Below are 20846 nucleotides of genomic sequence, written 5' to 3'. Positions count from 1 at the left end.
AGACATGTTCTTTACCTGTGAGCTGAGATGGTGCGTTAACTGGTTGTTTGATACCAGAGGGGTCCATAAATGGGCTCCCTGGGCGGCTGTTCAGAGCCAAAGCCCTGGTCGATAATGTTTCTCCCAAGTGCATGGGTGCTGAGGCCAATTATAGACCCTCAACTGACATCCAGCTATTGGGGAGAGAGATTTTAACCACACCCGTCCTGGCAGGGAGCTGACAAGATAGAGCTCACTGCTAGCCCAACACCACGGCAAACATTACATTACACATCAATGAGGGGTGAAATAGTGCGGGAAGTGAAATAACAATAACTTGCATTTATATAGCGTCTTTAACATATTAAAACGTCCCAAGGCGCCTAACAGGAGCAGTATAAAAGTAAGTATAACTCCGAGTCACATAGGGAGATATTAGGGGCAGGCGACCAAAAGCTCGGTCAATGAGGTCGGTTTTAAGGAGCGTCTTAAAGGAGGAGAGAGAGAGAGGCGGAGAGGTTTAGGGAGGGAATTCCAGAGCTTAGGGCCCCCAGTAGCTGAAGGCACGGCCACCAATGGTTCGAGCAGTTAAAATCAGGGGATGCTCAAAAGGCTGGAATTAGAGGAATGCAGAGGGCGGCACAGTGGCGCAGTGGTTAGCACCGCAGCCTCACAGCTCCAGTGACCCGGGTTCGATTCTGGGTACTGCCTGTGTGGAGTTTGCAAGTTCTCCCTGTGTCTGCGTGGGTTTTCGCCGGGTGCTCCGGTTTCCTCCCACAAGCCAAAAGACTTGCAGGTTGGTAGGTAAATTGGCCATTATAAATTGTCACTAGTATAGATAGGTGGTAGGGAAATATAGGGACAGGTGGGGATGTTTGGTAGGAATATGGGATTAGTGTAGGATTAGTATAAATGGGTGGTTGATGATCGGCACAGACTCGGTGAGCCGAAGGGCCTGTTTCAGTGCTGTATCTCTAATCTAATCTCCGAAGTTTCTGGGGCTTGAGGAGGTTACAGAGATAGGGAGGGGGTGAAGCCATGGAGGGAATTGAAAAAGAGCAGGGGTGGGGGGAGTTCTGCCCTGTGATCTGGGCCAATGTTTATCCCTCAAACATCACTAAAAACCCATTATCTGGCCATTATCACACCGCTGTTTGTGGGAGCTTGCTGTGCGCTGGTTGGCTATCCCGTTTCCTGCGTCGCAGCACTTCCAAAGTGCGCCATTGACTGTAAAGCGCTTTGGGACGTCCTGAGGACGTGCACGGCGCTATAGGAACGCAGGTCTCCTCTTTCCGCGTCCGAAATGCTTCAGCCGAGTTGCGAGAATGGGGAGGCCGAATCATCACAAGAGGAAAAGACTGAGTGGCCGGAACAGTGCGAAGGAGCGGTGACAGAACTGCCTGACAGGATGATCTGCAGGGATGGTGGGGGCAGCTCCAGAAAGCTTTTGATGCATTCAGTGCTTGCTACAGCATTCATTCACTGAGAGGGCTGTTCGAGCAGGATCACTCAAACCCTGGGATCCCGAATACTGAGGCACGGAGTTAACTGTCCCGAAAAGGACACTGCTGTGTGTGGGGTAAGGGGGAGGAAGAAATGTGTGCATTGGTCTGCAACCTCGGGCCACGTTATGGAATGAGACTGTCAGGAAATGAGCTGGCTCTCATTGGGAATTTTAAAAGAGATGTGATCCAAGTTTTTTGATCTATCACCGAGCATTGAGTAGTGCAGCATCAGCAGATTATTGACGCAAGTGTATTCGCTGCCTGGTGCAGCAGTGAGAGGAGAGGAAGGTGCCAGCTCTGGCATGTGATTGGCGCTTTGTTACTTAATGAAAGGGGAGTCGGAGAGAAGCTGTTCCCGCAGGCGTGGGAGTCAAAACTAGGGGCCATCAATATAAGACAGTCACTAATAAATCCAATCGGGGAATTCAGGAGAAACTCCTATCCCCAGAGAGTGGGGAGAATGTGGAACTCACTACCACAGGGAGTGGTTGAGGTGAATAGTATCGATGTATTTAAGGGGAAGCTGGATAAACACATGAGGGAGAAAGGAAATAGAAGGATGGGGTGAGAGGAAGAGGGGGTGGGAGGAGGCTCGTGTGGTGCAGAAACAACCAGCGGGGAGTAGATGGGCCAAATGGCCTGTTTCTGTGCTGTAAATATAACATATTAGATGGTGATGGGACATTATAATTGTCCTGAAAGTCTCTTTGTAAGGAAAAGCATCAGCAAGGGGTCCCAGCCCTGATTGTTAGACCAGTGACTCCTGTGGAAAGGTCTGCGTGGATGGGGAGGGCACAGATTCAGGCTGGAATGTGATGCCTCTAGCAGCTGACCAGCCTGCTGAAACACTGTGCGGGCGCGCACGTAATGAACGGCCACGGGACAAATTAGCAAAGAAAGGCCGGTGGAGTTTTGCAGCCAGAGTGCCGTCAGGAAGGGAAGGTATTGAGGGCTCTCCAGGTATACATTGGACAGGTCATCTTACAAGATAAACAGACGGGCGCACTCATGTTGGATCGGACTTTGCAGCTAAGATATAAAGCTGCATCCTGAGAGCACCAGCTTGTGTGTTAATCCAGTTGAATTCCCATCGCGATTATTGGCAACTGCACACTGAGCGATTTATTTGACTGAAACCCTGGGTCAGCGATACCCAAAGAACCGCAAAGTGTTTTGGTTTTGCAGTAAACACACCCCCAACCACCAGAGACACAGACACAGATTCCCCATCCCCACAGAAAGACAGACACAAACCGCCCCCCCCCCCCCCCCCATTGCTACAGACAGAGAGACACACACACACAGGTGCATGTATAATCTCACACAGACATTCACTCGCGCGCGCACACACACACTCTCCCTCTCTCACACTCGCAGAGGTTTGTAGCAATGCCTGAAATTACAGCCAGGCATTTTTGTCCATCGCTGGTGATTAATGGCTGGGTGCTGTGGATAAACATTCATCTGGATGTGATTGTTGAGTGTTTGTTTAGTGTTTAATAAGAACCGGTGCTCTCTGGAAGTGTCCACTGATCGAGGCCCATTCATTTTAAAAGACCCTTCCGTCTGCCTGTCCTAAAAATACATACTACAATTAACTGTGGTCTATAACTGGCACTTGCCAAGGTCTGGGAAAGGGCTCCGAATGAGGGGATTAATGGATTTTAAAAAAAACATTTATATGGAGAATTTTGAAGAAGTGGGGAGACCTGGGTCCATATTTTCCCTCAACCCGTGTCACTTTAAAAACAAAAGTGATTATCTGGTCATTATCACATCGCTGTTTGTGAGATCTTGCTGTGCGCAAATTTGCTGCTGTGTTTCCTACATCACAGGTCTGACTATACTTCAGAAGCAGTACTGCATCTCAGGGCGGACAGTCTGATAGATTCATAGATTGATGCATGGTCAGAGGGAGGCCATTCTGCCCAACGTGTCTGTGCTGGTCCTTTGAAAGAGCAGTTCAGTTAGCCTCACTCCTCCTCCTGCTCTTCCCCCACATCCCTGCCAGTTTTCCCTGTCAAGTATTTCTCCAATTCCCCTTTTGAAAGTCACTATCGAATCTGCTTCCACCGCTCTTTCAGGCAGCGCGTTCCAGATCACAACAACTCACTGCGTCAAAAAAACAATTATCATCTCTCCCTCTGGCTTTTTTTGCCAGTTACCTTAAATCTATGTCCCCTGGTTACCGACCCTGCCTTCCAGCTGAACCACTTTCTCCCTAATCCCCAAACCCTTCCTGGTTTGAACGCCTCTACTTAATCTCCCTCTTAACCATGTCTCCACTCCAGAGATCCTCAGCTGTTTATTGAAATGAATGCTAATGCTATTACTGGAAGGTTTCCTTTGTACGGGTGAATAACAACATCAACGTACATTTATATAATGCCTTTAACAAAATAAAACATCCCAAGGCACTTCACAGAATTGGAGGAGCACAGAGGTCTGACACCAAAACAAAATTTCACGGATGCTGGAAATCTGAAAGTCACATATTAGGCTAGACCGGGTAAGGATGTTTCCTTCCCAAAAGATGGTTTTTTTTTCAACCGTTCGACAGCTTCACGCTCACTCCCTCCTCTGACTCTCCATCTTATTCACTGTCTCTCTTTTTTTCTTTGCCTGTCTCTCTCCATCGCTCTCTCTCTTCACTGTCTCTCTCAGAGCACCCTCCCTTGTGCCTGCTGCCTCCGTCACGCAGACGCAGCTGAAACTGGGGACCTTGTGTGTATGTGAGCTTCAGTGGCTCAGCTGCTGGAACTCATCGGTGATGTTCAGTTATTTGACTGGAAGCTGAATGAAGTCCTGAGGAATCATTGCCTATTCCAGTGCAGGTCGCTGCTGTGCTTCAGTAATTCAAGGTACCATTTCATTCACGTCAAGGGGCATCATCATGTACACATTACTCTTGGACAGGGCCACTTTGCTGAGGGTTGCTTTGGAGAAATTGGAATGAATAATGCCACTAGCCCACTTCCTTGCCTCACATGCCGATTGTTTATTCTCGTCCCGTGCACACATCGTGAGAGAGGCTGTCACAGTTTTAAAAGTTAAACGCTTTTATCAGATTCCAAATATCTTGTCACCGTGCACACTGCCCCCAACCACGCATCCACACAACTCCCTCACCGCACCTCTGAAATGGGGGATAGTCAGGACAATCTCCACACTTAGCCAGTCATCCGGTCGATAAGTTGAAGACTTCAGGGCTGTAGTTTTGTGAGATGATGTTGGATAATTTCCTCCTGTCGTCCCCTGAGCTCCTGTTTGAAACCGATGTGCTGGGAACTGTCCCTAAGCAGTTGTAAACATCCTGTGCTGGAAGACTCGCCGTCCCCTCGGCAACTCGAAAACAAAGTTTCTCCTCATTGGATGGTCTGTGGCCCGTTGCCAGTGCTTTTGGCCAAATTCACTGCACTTTAGGCCTTGCTGGGCCATGAAGGGGCAAGAATTTTTACAGCCCGTTTCACCTGGGCCAGACTTTCACACAGGTCCGAGGGGTGAAACACAGCGTCTGCCTTCAAAAGAAGGTAAGAGATCACATTTCTCCTCCCTTTCACCCCCTCGGGACGTCCCAAAATATTTCTCAACCAATGAGGTACTTTTTAAAGTGTAGCCACTGTTGTAATGTAGGAAAAGCGGCAGCCAGTTAGCGCGCAGCAAGATCCCAGGACAGCAAGTGTGATAGCGACCGATTTTGTTTTGGTTCATGTTGCTTGAGGGATAAATATTGTCCCAGGACACTCCTCCCCTGCACGTCATCCAGTTGCAGCCGTGGGATCTTTCACCTCGACCTGAGAGGGCAGATGCGGCGTTGGTTTATCTGAAAGACAGCATCTCTGGCAGTGCAGCACCCCCTCAGTCAGCCTAGGTTTTGTTCCCACATCCCTCTCACTCAGACTGAGCCACGAGCGACACCATCAGTGCGAACCGGCGAAAGGCCCGACTAGTGCTGGACGCTCGTCTCGAATTACAGCCCATTTTAAACCGGGGATGAGTTGAGATCGATGCGTCCCGGTTCTCTGTCGTTCAGAAGGCCTTGCAGTTTTGGCTAGTTGGTTGGAGGGTTTTGGGTTGATATGTAGAGATATTCTCATATGTCTGCTTTTATCTGTTAATCACTTTGTAGCCTGCAGTTCATGTCATGCTTTAAGGAATTGTTCAATGAACTGTAATTCAACATATAGATGTTCACTGATACAGACATCCAGGGCCGAGTTTAATTTCCTTAAAGCATCTCTTAATACAAAGTGTCATTACAGTACAATACAACGTGGATGAAGTGGGATCCAGCCGAGCTTATCAACTGGCACTCCAATTAGGGACATGCTGTCTCCACACAGGTTCCAATAAAGTCTGTCTCTGCTGTTGTTTCTGGACAGTTTCAACAGGCAGGGCAAGCAAGGAGGAGAGCCTCGAGTGAAAGGAGGGAGTGCTACAGGAGCACGCAGAGAGACCCCGTTCCGGGTGGAGGCCATTGGTTCATGGGCCGAGCCCTTCCTGCATTTTGATCTCAGACTTCCGCGATTTACGTTTTCTTTCTGGCCCGTTTGGGTGAAAGAAAGCACGAGCTTGCATTTCTGTAGCGCCTGTCACGACCTCAGGATGTCCCAAAGCGCTTCTGAGGGGCAGTCACTGTTGCAAGGACAATAACAACTTAGATAGACAACTTTCACGTAGCAAAACGTTCCAAAGTAATTCACAGGGGTTTTATCAGACAACATTTGACACTGAGTCACGTGAGGTGTTTGGACAGGTGACCAAGAGCTTGCTCAAAGAGGTCGGATTTAAGGAGGGAATTCCAGAGCTTCGGGCCTAGGCAGCTGAAGGCACGGCTGCCAGTGGTGGAGAGATTAATGTAGGACCTGCAGCAGACACTTTGAGCTGATAATGACCTGCTCTGCTTTGAAATAGTGGCCATGGGATCTTTTTACACCCACCTGAGAGGGCAGACGGGAGCCTCGGTTTAACGTCTCGTCCGAAAGATGGCACCTCCGACAATGCAGCACACCCTTGGTGCCACGCCGGAGGGAGAAGTTGTCAGGGAGGACGGGTGGGCTGCCTGTGTGAGGACATTGTGTGGCAGGGCTGTGTGATTGCCTAGGAGAGTGCCATGTGGTTGTAGGTGGGGCATGGGCTGACTGGATCCCCATTAATCTGTACCCGTATCAGTGGTGTTTATTCTGCTTTGGCCTCCAGAGCCGAGAAACTGCAGCCAGTGCAGGAGCAACAGAATAAAATCCAAGATCATTGAAGAGCTTCATGAATGAGCTTCACTGTGACTCGAAGGGTTGGCCTCACCAAACGCCAGGCTAAGTACATCCACTTAGTTTATCTCCTTTCACTGAAGAGCTCTCCTTAATGGGAATTAAGCTTGGATTGAGTTACCCTTTCAGCGTGAGTGGTAAAGCTATTTGCCTTAAACCCGAGCAATTCAATTTAAGTCGTGTTAGCCCCGAGCAAGATTAATGTGTAGTATCCCTTACAATCAGGGTTCCGTCCTGAGCCAATGGACTGGTGGAAGCTGTCAGAGATGGCACCCATGGAGGACGGGCTCACTTGTAAAAAGCCCAGAGACTGGACAGTCTGTGAATTCTGAATTCTGCTGTTTAGAAGCTGGAATCAGTACGGACGGTGTACTGCTCTGAACGACCCCCTCATTGTAACTGTTAGGGCGATTGGTACTTGCACTTGAGCTGGATTGTATCAGTGTGAAGCGTTAACATTGGCAGTTCCAGAAGCAGAAGCTGAAATTCCTGCCAAATAATGGGGACTGTGAGCAACGCTCAGCACTATCAGGAAGTCTGCGCAAAGGTCCTGGGAAAGTCCTGCTTTTCCATTTGTCACAGTTTTGTCCACTCACTTAATCTGTGTGGGACCCTCTGCAACTCCCTGCTCCTGCCTTACACAACTGACCGTGCCTCCTGATTTAATCAACTGCCACTCTTTGGATATAAAACTCTATATTCCTTCATCCAAGTCATTGGGTGGAAAGCTGAGGCCCCAGAACCCATCCCTGGTGAACACTGCTTGTCACGTTCCTCAAATCAGGGAGCATTCCCCTTATCCCCGCTCTCTGTCTCTTCTATCTCCCAATTCCGTGCCCCCTTCATTTTCGCCGATAATCACTTGTATGGAATGCCTTCTGGACATCCATAGAGACATCACAGACACTTCCCGATCCGTCGGAACCTTTTTAAGAGCTTTTTTTTTTGTTTCTGTCGTAAATGATTCTGAGATGCAAAACAGTACTCTGCTTAGATCTGAGATGCTGAGGCTAGACCTTGGGGGAAAAAAATCATTCATTGTGTCCTTCACGGGAACTGGTCTCAGCGCAAGATTGCAGTGGCCGTTAATTCATTCTGGGCCCATCTGCTTGCCGATTCCTGGTCAATGCCTCCGTCTCTAAAGCAAGTGAGCGGGAACAACTGAGCAGCTGGAACAGATCCAGGAGTGGAATGTTTGTTTATGAAACAAATTATCAAAATTCAAAGAGGCTCTGGGCTTTGAACTTTTAAACATTCAGGATGCGAATTTGAAAAAACATGTTTCTTTCTGGAGTGTGTGTTGGTGGAGAATTTGATACACGGTCCGATGGTGTTTTAACAACAACTTGCATTTATCTAGCGCCTTTAATGTAGGAAAGCGTAAATCAAACAGAATTTGACCCCGAGCCACATCAGGAGATATTCGGGACAGGCGACCAAAAGCTCGGTCAAAGAGGTCGGTTTTAAGGAGTGTCTTAAAGGAGAGAGAGAGAGAGGGGGGGGTGGGGGGGAGACAGTTTTAAGGAGATCATTCGAAGGCACAGCCGCCAATGGTGGAGAGATTAAAATCGGAGATGCACAACAGAGATCTCAGAGGGTTGTAGGGACTGGAGGTGGTTACAGAGATAGTGGGGGGTGCGTGGCCGTGGCGGGATTAGAAAACGAGGATGCGAATGTTAAAATGGAGCCAGTGTAGGTCAGCGAGCACTGCGGGGTGAACAGCACCCGATGTGAATTTGGATACTGTCTTTCTGACTTAAAAAACCCAGCGGTCCAGTCGTTTGTTAGCTCTAGTGAACCAGAGTGTTCCAGTTCCTAAGTGATAGCATTCCAAATAGTTACCAGCTTCAGACTCTATAAAGACAAGAAGGAACCACAGCATCTTTCCCCACCCCCCAAAGCATCTCACAGCCTCCAATAGCAACCACAGGATCTTTTACCTCTATCTGAGAGGGCCTCGGTTTGGCAGCTTAACCACAAGATGACACCTCTGACAGTGCAGCACTCCTTGGGTACTGCACTGGGTTTTGTGCTTTTATTCTCTGGAATAGGAGCTGAACTGCCTTCCCGTAATGGTGACAGTGTGCGAGGAGCCATATGTCTGATCAATGAGTTACAGTCATCCTCCATCTGACAGCAGAGTGCCCTCATCCTCTGCACTGTGCAACTCCTCGTCCTCGGCGATTTCGATCGCCACCTCAGCTCCCTCGGCACTCTGGCCTCCGAATGCACGGCCTCCTCCCGACATCTCTCCCAGCTTCTCCGTCCCAGACTCACAGCCACCCCCCCCCCCCCCAGGCCTCGCCCTTCGCCGATGATGGTCAGGCACAAGGAGAGGCCCCCCCCCCACTCTCCCTCCCCTTTCGGTGACAAACCCCATAATAAGTTGCTTCCTGCATTCAGGCTTAACTGCAGTGCAGCCGTTTGTCCAGCTGTCACCTCGTTGGCATCTCACTGGCACCATTGCCTCTCGGCTGTGAACTCCTGGAGCCTGGAGATCGGACTTCATCTAACCATGAGCAATTGCTCGGTGTTTATTTGCTGAATCGCCGCTGCTAGCTGCCACATCCGAGCTAAGTGACCTGAAAAGTGCAGTGATTTATTGTGGGGTCAGATAAGTGTTCCAGGATTAGACAGCTCGGTTCTTTGTTAACTGATCTCCGTTATTCTCGGAAAAGAATGCAGCCCCACACACACACACACACACGCCAAAAGAAAATCCCAAATATATGATTCCTCGCGGTCGAAGATTGGACTTATTGAGAGACAGGGGTTCATTCCTGCAGATGTGCGAGGTCATTCATTACAGGAAACCATAAATACAGTGCGAGGCCCCCCCCCCTGCCCCACTCTCTGTGGCGAGACACTGTGTAGTTATCAGCCCGTCAATGCACACCGGCAGTTAGCTGCAGCTGTTGATACACGAGCAGTCTTGTGCACAAATATTGGTTTTCTGTTATCCCTTCTGAGAGTTGAAATTCTTCTTGCTGTTTCCCGAAACATGGTTTCAATCAAATCCTTTCCGACCCTGTGTGGAGGGAGCTGAACTCAGCCCTGGGAACAGCAATTGGATGCGACAAATGGTCTCAGTCCACCTGGGGTAGAGAGAGGGGAGGGAGGGGGGAAATTAGGACCAAAGAATGCTTACACCACACAAGGGGGCCATTTGGCCTATCAGGCCTATGCTGGATTTCTGCAAGGGCAATTTAACTAGTCCCACTCCCCTGCCTTTTCTCCACAGCCCTGTAAATCTTTTCTCTTCAGATAATTATCCAGTTTCCCTTCTGAAAGGGGACGTGCCTCCACCACACTCTCAGGGCAGTGCGGTCCAGATCCCAACCCACTCGCTGCAGAAGAAAGCTTTCCCACATCTCACCATTGTTTCTTTCGCCAGTTGTTCTAAAGCTGCTCTGGTTCTCAACCCTTCCGCCAATGGGAATGGTTTTCCCCCTGACTTCAAGAGGAAGTTTGACGGTCACCTGAGAGACAAGGGCTACGGGGATTGAGCAGGGGAGCGGGACTGACTGCATAGCTCCATGGAGAGCGGGCATGGACTTGATGGGCCGAATAGCCTCCTCCTGTACCTTAAATGATTCTACGTCTCTATTCTGTCCAGATCCCTCATAACTTTGAACAAATCTCCTCTCAACCTCCTCTCCTGTAAGGAGGACAGCCCTAGCCTCTCCAATCTATCCCCGTAACTGAAGTCCCTCATTCCCTGGAACCAAAAAAACTGTCTCATGTTTCCTCCTGACAGAGCATCTGCGGGCATTGGGTGAAGCCAACAGACTGATTTTCTGGTCATGAGCTCATGACTGTGGGATCTTGCTGTGCACAGATTGTCTGCTGCGTTTCCTACATTACAACAGTAACCACACTTTAAATGTTACCTTATTGGCTATGAAGTGCTTTGGGATACCCTGAGGTGTGGAAAGGTGCGATACAAATACAAGGCAGGCCTTTCTTTATTAAGTCAGCCTCAAATGTGCCTCTTTCCAAGGTTGAATATCCTGGTGCCCACTCACTGGGGTCGCACATGGAGAGTTACCAATCTCCGAGTGAGTTACTGGAGGAACACCAGTGCCCATGGAATCCGCAGCCCAATAGGAGCCTAGTTCTGGAGAGGACGGAGCAGAATGGGCGGGAATTGTCCAGAAATCGCGGCAGCCAAAAAGGACTCAAGGTTTCGAAATACTCCATTCCTTTTGAGCACTGTTTTTTGCATTGAATAGAGGAACTTCATTAACGTGCCTCTTGCAGGAACTTTGACGCCCATGTTCACTGGTGCATTCGAATCAGCCCCTCTGTATCTTAGTCCTGAGTATAGTGTGATCCAAATGAAAGAACGAAGGAGTTGCATTTCTGTATAGCTTTGCACAACTCCCTGGCAACGGTCTCAGGCTGAACCACACTGTTTATAACCTTGGTGTCATATTTGACCCTGAGATGAACTCCTGACCACGTTACCATGCCATCACTAAGACTACCTTTTTCCGCCTCTGTAACATTTGCCCAACTCCACCCCTGCCTCAGCTCATTCGCTGCTGAAGCCCTCATGTGTGACTTTACCTCTAAACTTGGCTATTCCAATGCACTCCTGGCTGACTTCCCACATCCTACCCTCCCCCCACTCCACCCCTCCCCATAAAGATCCCAAAATAGCAATGTGATAATGACCAGATAATCTCTTTTAGGTAATGTTGAATGAGGGATAAATAGCAGGACAGTAGGGAGAACTCCTCGTCACAATAGTGGCCGTGGGATCTTTTACGTCCACCCTGTTACATGTGATTCCTTTCTTTTGTTAAATTTTGAGAATTTGTATTTTAAAACTGAAAAGGTCCATAAATTCTGGAACTTTGGGTGTTTGGACTGAGTTTGAACTGTAAACAGTTACTGGAAGGCATCTGTTTTCAAATAACCCAGCAGGGGTTGTTTTTGACTTGGAGAGATGTCTACAAAGGAGTGACAAGCCAAGGTTTATAGGAGTCAGGAGACTTGGCTTTTGGAAAGTTTTGGTTTCAATTTGAACTGTTAAAAAGGACAGTTGGTGTTTCTGCCTGAACAGAAGAAGACCCTGCTCATCTCTCTCTTGAAAAGAGACCCTGCATTTCCAGTGTGCCAGTTTCCTATTAGCCCCTGTATTTGAAGAAACCCTGCATCTTGAATGTGTGGAACTGAAACCTTATTGCTGCATCCCTGCTGCCAGACCTATTTCTGAGCTTCAGGAGCTGCATCTCATGGAAAGCCTACCCAAACTGATCATCAACATCGCCTGGAAAGAACAGTTCTGGGAAGATCTTGGTGATGGCCGCCTACACGCTTTGGAATGCCAAATCAAAACAAAGGACATCCATACCTTCTTTTCAGCCTAAGTGTTTTTGTGTTCCTCCTTTTACTTTGTAACAGCTGTAAACAAAAATCCCTTTTATTTTTTTTCCCAGTTAACTGGTGTGTTGTGTGTGAGTGTGTGAAAGCTAGGATAAATTAGGGGCTTTAATATTTCGATTTGTGTGTATGTTTTACTTCATTATTAGTTATGAGTTTGGTTTATAATAAATGGATAAGTTTGTTAATTAAAGAAACCTGGTTGGTGTGTTTTATTCTGAGGAAAAATAAGAGTATATGATTGTATCGGTAAGTGGGAAACCTTAAATATATAATAAAAGCAAAATACTGCGGATGCTGGAAATCTGAAATAAAAACAAGAAATGCTGGAATCACTCAGCAGGTCTGGCAGCATCTGTGGAAAGAGAAGCAGAGTTAACATTTCGGGTCCGAAGAAGGGTCACTGACCCGAAACGTTAACTCTGCTTCTCTTTCCACAGATGCTGCCAGACCTGCTGAGTGATTCCAGCATTTCTTAACCTTAAATATATGTTGTGACCTGTGGAGAGGTGGGACTGAATAAACAGTGCACTCCTCCCGCTTCAGTCGTAACAATCCGAGGGGGGGATGGGACCTCCATTTAATGTCTCCTCCCTCGAACAGTGCCGTGGAGGGGGCACCATGAGTGTAAATGTCTTCTGAAGGATAGTGTAATGGGATGAACTCGGACATTCTTGTCACCACCCCAATGCTCTTGCAATAACTTGACCTGAAAATGGAGACTGTTCTTTCTTCACGAAGGCAGGAGAGGGTCAGTCTGCTGGTAGTATGACAGTTTCATGTGTCCAAAGATCGATACGATACCGTGACTTTGATGGCTGGGGCGACTTCTTTCAAATGTTAATGCGTGCAGACTGACAGCTAGAGCTGTAACTCCGAATCACAAGCAAGTGTGGAGACCCCGTCTGGGAGAACAATGTGAAAGAAAGCTGAAGAGTTAGTGAGGCCAGACAGCTCCTGCAGTTGGTGAGCAAAGGGAGAGAGGGACACTACAAATTCAAATTACTTTCATCGTAATTTAGCCCCGCAGCCACAATCCTTTTACTCTCTTTATCACGGTTGGCTTTTCAAACAGAGAAAGACTGGCAATGTTTGCGATACTGCTGCGACTCTCTCCGACATCTCTGCGCTCCTCCATTTCCGCCCTCTTGTCCATCCCCCGATTCCCATTGCTCCACCATTGGCGGCCGTGCCTTCAGCTGCCTGGGGGGCCCTAAGCTCTGGAATTCCCTCCCTAAACCTCTCCGCCTCTCTCTCTATCTTCCTTTAAGATGCTCCTTAAAACCGACCTCTTTGACCGAGCTTTTGGTCAGCTGTCCCTAATATCTCCTCATGTGGCTCAGGGTCAAATTCTGTCTGATTTACACTCCTGTAAAGCACTGAGAGACATTTTATGACATGTTATAAATGTAAGATGTTGCGTTGCTGCACTGAATCCTGGAGTTTGTGCCCTTTTAAAGCACTGTGGGACGTCTGGTGATTGTGAAAGGCGCTATAGAAATGCAAGACTTGTTTTTATATAGGTGTCAGCAATTAAATTACAAACAGGCATTTCACCAAGTAACAAGCTCACTGTGAGCTCTCCCACAGCAGTGTGATGGTGTCACTTATTCATAAGCCTTTTGCTCTTTTAAATCTTATGTCTTCATTTCCGAATAGTTAAGCCAGCTGGAGAATGCGGAGTGGTTTATGTCTAATTTCACACAGGACTAAAGTTAAAGCGTTGTCTGTTCATCAAACACTCCCAGGGCAAATACAGCATGGGGTTAAATACAGAGTAAAGCTCCCTCGACACTGTCCCATTAAACACTCCCAGGACAGGGACAGTACGGGGTTAGATACAGAGTAAAAAAAAACAGGGTGAGATACAGAGTAAAGCTCCCTCTACACTGTCCCCCATCAAACACTCCCAGGACAGGTACAGCACAGGGGTTAGATACAGAGTAAAGCTCCCTCGACACTGTCCCCCATCAAACACTCCCAGGACAGGTACAGCACGGGGGTCAGATACAGAGTAAAGCTCCCTCTACACTGTCCACATCAAACACTCCCAGTACAGGTACAGCACGGGGGTTAGATACAGAGTAAAGCTCCCTCTACACTAAAGAAAAGAAAAAAAAAATGGGGGTTAGATACAGAGTAAAGCTCCCTCTGCACTGTCCCCATCAAACACTCCCAGGACAGGTACAGCATGGGGGTTAGATACAGAGTAAAGCTCCCTCTACACTAAAGAAAAGAAAAAAAAATGGGGGTTAGATACAGAGTAAAGCTCCCTCTGCACTGTCCCCATCAAACACTCCCAGGACAGGTACAGCATGGGGGTTAGATACAGAGTAAAGCTTCCTCTACACTGTCCCCATCAAATACTCCCAGGACTGGTACAGCACGGGGGTCAGATACAGAAAAAAAAAAACGAGGTTAGATACAGAGTAAAAAAAAACGGGGGTTAGATACAGAGTAAAGCTTCCTCCACACTGTCCCCATCAAATACTCCCAGGACAGGTACAGCACTGGGATTGGCTGGGCAATTTGGAGCACTTCCTGCCAGCAATCAGGGGGAGTAGCTGCACCTGTGCTGCAGCAACTGGAGAGAGGAGAGTGGAATAACTGCAAAGAGGTGACATTAGAGTGGAGACAGCTGCATTTACTGAGGAACTGTTGCACTTTTTCAAGGATTAAGAAGACCTGCAAGTCATTTTGGAGAGGTGGGTGTTGGAGCACCAGAGAACTGTTGGTTGTTTGGACTGTTGGGGGAGGGAGGAGGCACCGGAAGATCCAGGGGTGGGGCTGCCAAATTCGATAGGGAGCCCTTGTATTTGGTCTTGTGTTTATCTGCCATCCTGCACAAAAGGGGCTCCCTCCCCACCCCCAACTGTGTGGCTCGGGACAGCTGGAGCTGCCTGGCTGAAGACTATATTTATACAACAACAGAAAAGGGAGAGAACCGGGCGGCTCTAACCAACCCGGGCGAAGAACCCTCCCCTAACTGGAAGAGTGGAGTGTCGACTCGACAGGAAGGTGCTCCAACCACCAATTGAAGTGTAACATCCTTGCAGCTGTTCCCTCTCTTCCATCACTCGGCCACCTATCCTCTCCTCTCCTTGTCATTTTCAACCCTATCCTCCTCTATTCCCATCCCCCGCTCCCCCATCATATTGTTTGTGTTAAAGAAAACTGTCGTGTGCTTTGTTTCTTGGGGGTGGGCGTAGCTCTGCGACCCCATGGCAAGCCCCTCTTCGCCGGTGGCGGGGCCTTCCCGTTCATATGCTGCTGCGGCTGCTGCAGCTGCACCTGTTGCCCCGTCACCGTTTGCTTTATTAACATCGAAGCATGGAGTCAAGAGCTACGTCCACCCAAACATGACTATCGAGGCTTGCGTGAAAGCAATGGCCGAGGTTGTCGGCCCTTCGGCCATTGTTGCAGCCTCTAAAATGTACGGGAAGGCAGTGTTGTTCCTGAGGACCGAGCGGGCGGTGTCCCTGGCTCTGAGCAAGGGGCTCACCGTGGGCGGGACCTTTCTGCCAGTGGACCCCCTGGAGGCCACTGCGCAAAGGCTCATTCTACCCAACGTCCCGCCCTTCATTCCTGGTGAGCTCCTCCTTCCCCACCTGCACCATCTGGGGGAGGTAAAGACGGGGCTCACCCCAGTCCCGCTCGGTCTTCGGGAGAACAGCCTCCGACACGTGTACTCCTTCCGCCGCCAGTTATTCTTGCAGCTGGCGCAGGAAGAGGTGACAGAGGGCCACTTTAATGTAGAATTCCAGGGGACGGCCTACCGCGTCTTCTGGACCTTGGACGGGGTGCGGTGCCATGTCTGTAAGGGGGTGGGGCATGTTCGTAAGAACTGCCCCAACCTCCCGGCTGCCAACTCCAACTCGGCGGCCCAGGGTGGCGACGCTGCACCTCCTCCCACCCCCACTACACCTCCACCAGATACCATTCAGTCGGTACCGGAGGCTGTGGTTTTCACGGCCTCCGGCAGGGAGTGGGGTGACTGTCCAAGTGGAAGGAAGGCGCAGAGGAGAAATAAACATCGAGAGGCGCGTCCCCTGGACACCGTGACACTACCCGAGTCTGAGCTCAGCCCAAGGCCCGATCTCGGGAAGTCAACTTGCCCCAGGGCTGGGCTCAGGCCCAGGGTGAATAAAAAAAAGGAGAGTGTGGAGGTGGAGGCCTCTGATGATATGGAGGTCTCTGAGCCTCCGCACACAACTGGGAAAAAGAGGAGGAGGCACCCCTCCACAGAGGGAACAAGGGGCCCTGAGGCGCAGGGCCCATCTGTTGGAGGGGAGCTGTCTCCTGTTTCGGGTCCCCAGGTTTCCCCTGCCGCCACCACCAAGGCTGCAAAGTCCGGGCAGGAGCACCCTATTCCTCAGGATGGAGGGGAGAGGAAGGTCCTGGTACATGAGGCCCCTCCTGAAGGAGTAAGTGAGGCCCTGCTTGTGGTGGGGGAGCCTGGGGACGCCGCCCATTCTGCCACTGCTACTGGGTCGGGTGCCCTGAATGAAGGGGAGGGCGAGGCCCCAGAGGGTCGGCCCTCCCAGCCGGAGTCCACCACCAACCAGGAGACACCAGACCCAGTTATAACTGAGAATGCTGCCCCATCTGCTGGGCCTGTGGGTGCTGGCGGAGCGAGAGATAGCCTCCTCCCTCCGCCTCCAGTCTCGGTTCCGGCTGGTTTCCTGGAGTCCGGAACTTCTGTCTCCCCTGGACCACTCATTGGCCTGGGGACGGAGGTGGAGGGGGGTCCTGAACCACTGGTGCCTACAGGCTCCAGTTTCACAATAGAACCCAGAGAGGACTCCTCCGCCATCGATCCTGGGGGTGGGATCGTGACGGAGGCGGGACCAGCTGGCGCGGCCGGGACGTTCGCCCCACAGTGTGCGGTGGGCGTGTCGGCCGCTGGCGGTGACGACCCGGAGGAGGATGGGAATTCGGTGGGGGGCACGGAGGATGATCTTGATTCCATCGCCAGTGAGGTGATGGAGTCCCTCGTGCCTCCCACCGAATCTCCTCTCATCCCCACGGCGGAACTCCGGGATTTCCTCGCGGTTTGCAGGGGCTGCCGCAATAAAGTTCAGCTGGCCCTCGACCGCTGGTCGAATCTGGCGCTGATCATCCAGTCCGTCCGTGCTGCCCTGAAGATAACGGGCAAGCGCGCGGGCGTGAAACTGGTTGAGAGGCGCCGTTTTAATGTGTTCCTCAATGGGTTGCTGGGGGAGTGGAGGGCCAGGTGCACTTCCACTCCCTCCTCACAGTGAGGTGTTTGTGACGGGTTTTAAGTACCTTTGACATGAAGATAACCATAGCCAGCCTCAACATCAATGGCAGCAGAGGGGCTCACCGCAGATTTCACAATCTCTCAGTCCTCAGGGAAGGGAGATACGCGGTGAGCTTTCTGCAGGAAACCCACACCGTTCCGGGAGACGAAGCCACCTGGCTCCTGGAGTGGCAGGATGGGGTCTACATGAGTCACCTCACCCCTATTTCTAGTGGGGTGGCTATCTTGTTGGCCCCGACTTTTCAGCCGGAGATCTTGGGGGTCAAGGAGCTAGTGCCGGGCCGCTTGCTCCACCTCACCGTTCGCCTGGGTAGCGTGCCGCTCCACTTTGTGAACGTGTACGCGCCCAGGCCCGGCGCGTTGCAAGCGCGCTTCTTTGAAGAAGTGTCCGCTCTCTTGAGCTCCATCGATAGCGGCAAGTGCATCATCCTCGGGGGGGCGGGGGGGATTTTAACTGCACCCTCGAGGTGGGGGATCGCTCCGGTCCCCAGCGCAGCCAAGCGTCGGTGGAGAAGTTGAGGGGACTGATCAGCTCCCTTAACTTGGTGGACGTCTGGCGGAATCTCCATCCCGACTCCAGCGCCTTCACGTGGAGGTCTGGAGGAGGGGGGTCGCGAATCGACCGCCTCTACATTTCGCAGGCGTACGTCTCCCGCGTCTCGGCGGCCTCCATGCGGCTGGTGCCGTGCTCGGACCACCACCTGGTGTGGGCAGAGTTCACTCCGCTCCGCGCGCTGAGGGACCTGCAGCTCATAGGGTCCCGAAGCGCGTACGTGAGGTCGCGGATCCAGATCCTGGAAGATTTGGACCGCGCCTCACCCATCTTCGACTCGCTGGAAAAATGGCGGGGGGTCCGTAAGCAGCTCGTTGAGCTGCTGGCCGACGCCGGATCCTCCATCACAGATCCGGAGGGAATGGGCCTCCTGGTCTGTACTTATTACAGTGCATTGTTCTCTCCGGAGCCGTCCAGCGAGGATGCGCGCAGAGTTTTGTGGGAGGACCTGCCGCAGGTCAGCCCGGAGGGCGCCGAAGGATTGGAGGCTCCGCTCACGTTGGCGGAGCTGACTGGCGCCCTCCACCAGCTCTCGAGGGGCAATTCCCCAGGGCTGGATGGGTTGACCGTGGAGTTCCTCAGGGCGTTCTGGGACGTCCTGGGGGACGATACGCGCGGGTCCTGGGGGAAAGCCTGGCGACCGGGGAGATGCCCCTCTCGTGGCGCAGGGCGGTCACCGTCCTGCTGCCGAAGATGGGCGATCTCCGCCTGCTTAAAAACTGGCGTCCGGTCTCCCTCCTCAGCACGGATTATAAGATCTTTGCCCGGGCTATGTCTACCCGCCTGGGCTCCGTGCTGGCCCACATGATCCACCCCGACCAGTCCTACACGGTCCCGGGCCGGTCCATCCAGGACAACATCCACCTGGTCCGGGACCTGATCCATCTTTCCCAGAGGACTGGTCAGTCGGTCGCCTTTCTCTCCCTCAATCAGGAGAAGGCGTTCGACAGGGTGGATCACGATTGCCTTTTCGGGACTCTGCGCGCTTTCGGACTCGGGCCGCATTTTGTGGCCCGGGTCCGACTTTTATACGCCGCCGCAGAGTGTCTAGTCAAAGTTAACGGGTCCTTGACGGCGCCCCTTCGCTTTGGGAGAGGAGTGCGTCAGGGATGCCCCATGTCCGGCCAATTGTATACCATCTGCATGGAGCCCTTCCTGTGCCTGCTTCGCAGGAGGTTGACGGGATTGGCTCTGCGCGAGCCAGCCATGCGGGTCGTCCTCTCGGCTTATGCCGACGACGTGCTCCTCGCAATCACAGATCCCGTTGACTTGCGGAGGATGCGCGACTGCCAGCAGACCTTTTCTGCCGCGTCCTCCGCGAGGATCAATTGGGAGAAATGTTCCGGACTCCTGGTTGGTCAGTGGCGGGTGGACTCCCTGCCGGAGGAGATGACACCTTTTGCGTGGAGCACCACGCACCTCCTCTATCTGGGAGTCCACCTTAGCCCCGCTGAGGAAGCCTGGCCGGCAAACTGGCAGGAGTTGGAGGCGAAAGTCACCGCTCGGCTGGGGCGCTGGACAGGACTGCTCCGAGTGCTTTCCTACAGGGGCCGAGCGTTTGTCATAAACCAACTGGTGGCCTCCATGTTGTGGTACCGGTTGGTCACTTTGGCCACACCCCCTGTATTTGCCACCAAGATCCAGAAGAAACTCGTCGATTTCTTCTGGGGCAAGAGGAAACACTGGGTCTCTGCCGCGGTCCTGAGTCTACCGATGGAGGAGGGCGGTCAATCGCTGGTGTGCGTCCGCACCCAGGCTGCGACTCTCCGCCTTCGGACCCTGCAGAGATACCTGTACGTCGAGTGTCCTCCCAGATGGTGTGCGCTGGCGATGTATTTTTTCCGCCAGTGTCACTGCCTTCAAGACGACACGCAGCTCCCGGTGGAGTCCGTTAGCCGCGCCTCTCTGAGGGAGTTGCCTGTCTTTTACCGGGATCTATTCCGAGTCTGGAACATGGTTGCCTCCAGTCAGGGCGCTCCCCCGCCGGCGGAGGAGAGCGCCTCGGCTGTCCGGGCGGCCGACTCCGGGGACGGTCCGGCGGGCGGAGGAGTAGCCGAAACCCCCGGGACGCCCCTCACTGCGGGTGGCGAGGGGGCTCGGGAGTGCGGAGCGATCCCGGCCGAGCTGACCCCCGCTCGGCCGGAACTGCTCATCGGACCCAGGCCCCGAAACCCTCCTCGGGAGCCGGTCCCGCACAACCCGAGCCGCCTCTTGGAAATGCCCTCCGTGTCATTCCAATCGGTGCGGAGGGGTTTCCTGTACGGGCTGCTCCTGCACACTCTCCACTTCCTCGCCCTCGTCAGCCGTCTGGACACGCCCTGGCGGTCCGCGTTGCCATCTGGCGGCGAGGGGAAACCCCGATGGAGGTCTCTCTACGCGGGCGTCTTCCCCCTTTACATTGGGGACCTGGGGTGGAGGGTGCTGCACAGAGCAGTCCCGTGCAATAGGCTTTTAAGTAGGTTCACGGACTCTCAGGCCGCCTGTACTTTCTGCGGCCTGGACGAGTCCGTGTTCCACATTTGTACGGAGTGTCCGAGGTTGCAGCCTCTCTTTGAGTATCTGAAGGGACTGCTCCTCAAATTCTGGCTGCACTTCAGTCCCACGCTCCTGATCTTTGGGCACCCGGTGCGGAGGGGCTTGGGCCGGGAGGAGGATCTCCTCGTCGGTCTGCTCCTGGGCCTGGCCAAGGTGGCAATTCACAGGTCCAGGCTGCGGGCCGTCGGGGGGGTCCGTCCTCCCCGATTGCCTTCCCCTCTTCCGCGGTTACGTTCGCGCCCGGGTATCCCTGGAAAAGGAGCATGCGGTGTCCGCCGGTACGCTTGAGGCCTTCCGCGACCGGTGGGCACCGCAGGGACTGGAGTGCATTGTCGACG

At 52.1% G+C, this 20846-nt stretch overlaps 1 protein-coding gene across 12 annotated transcripts in view; it reads left to right on the top strand.

Annotated features, from left to right (window-relative positions):
- Window positions 1–20846, top strand: part of dnajc4 (DnaJ (Hsp40) homolog, subfamily C, member 4) — an 81857-nt gene that overhangs the window by 35976 nt on the left and 25035 nt on the right. Inside the window, exon 7 of one of the 12 annotated variants that reach the window (XM_068021764.1) lies at window positions 6684–6784. The exons of the other annotated variants lie outside the window; for them this stretch is intronic. Coding sequence (XP_067877865.1) covers window positions 6684–6738 — 55 coding nt within the window. The 3' untranslated portion in view covers window positions 6739–6784. Of the gene's footprint in view, window positions 1–6683; window positions 6785–20846 lie in introns of those variants that run through there. 12 annotated transcript variants of the gene reach the window in all.

Source organism: Heterodontus francisci, chromosome 44, assembly GCF_036365525.1.
Source record: "Heterodontus francisci isolate sHetFra1 chromosome 44, sHetFra1.hap1, whole genome shotgun sequence".
NCBI lineage: Eukaryota > Metazoa > Chordata > Chondrichthyes > Heterodontiformes > Heterodontidae > Heterodontus > Heterodontus francisci.
The sequence above is the reverse complement of the archived record's forward strand: the minus strand, read 5'-3'. Positions and strand labels throughout refer to the sequence as shown.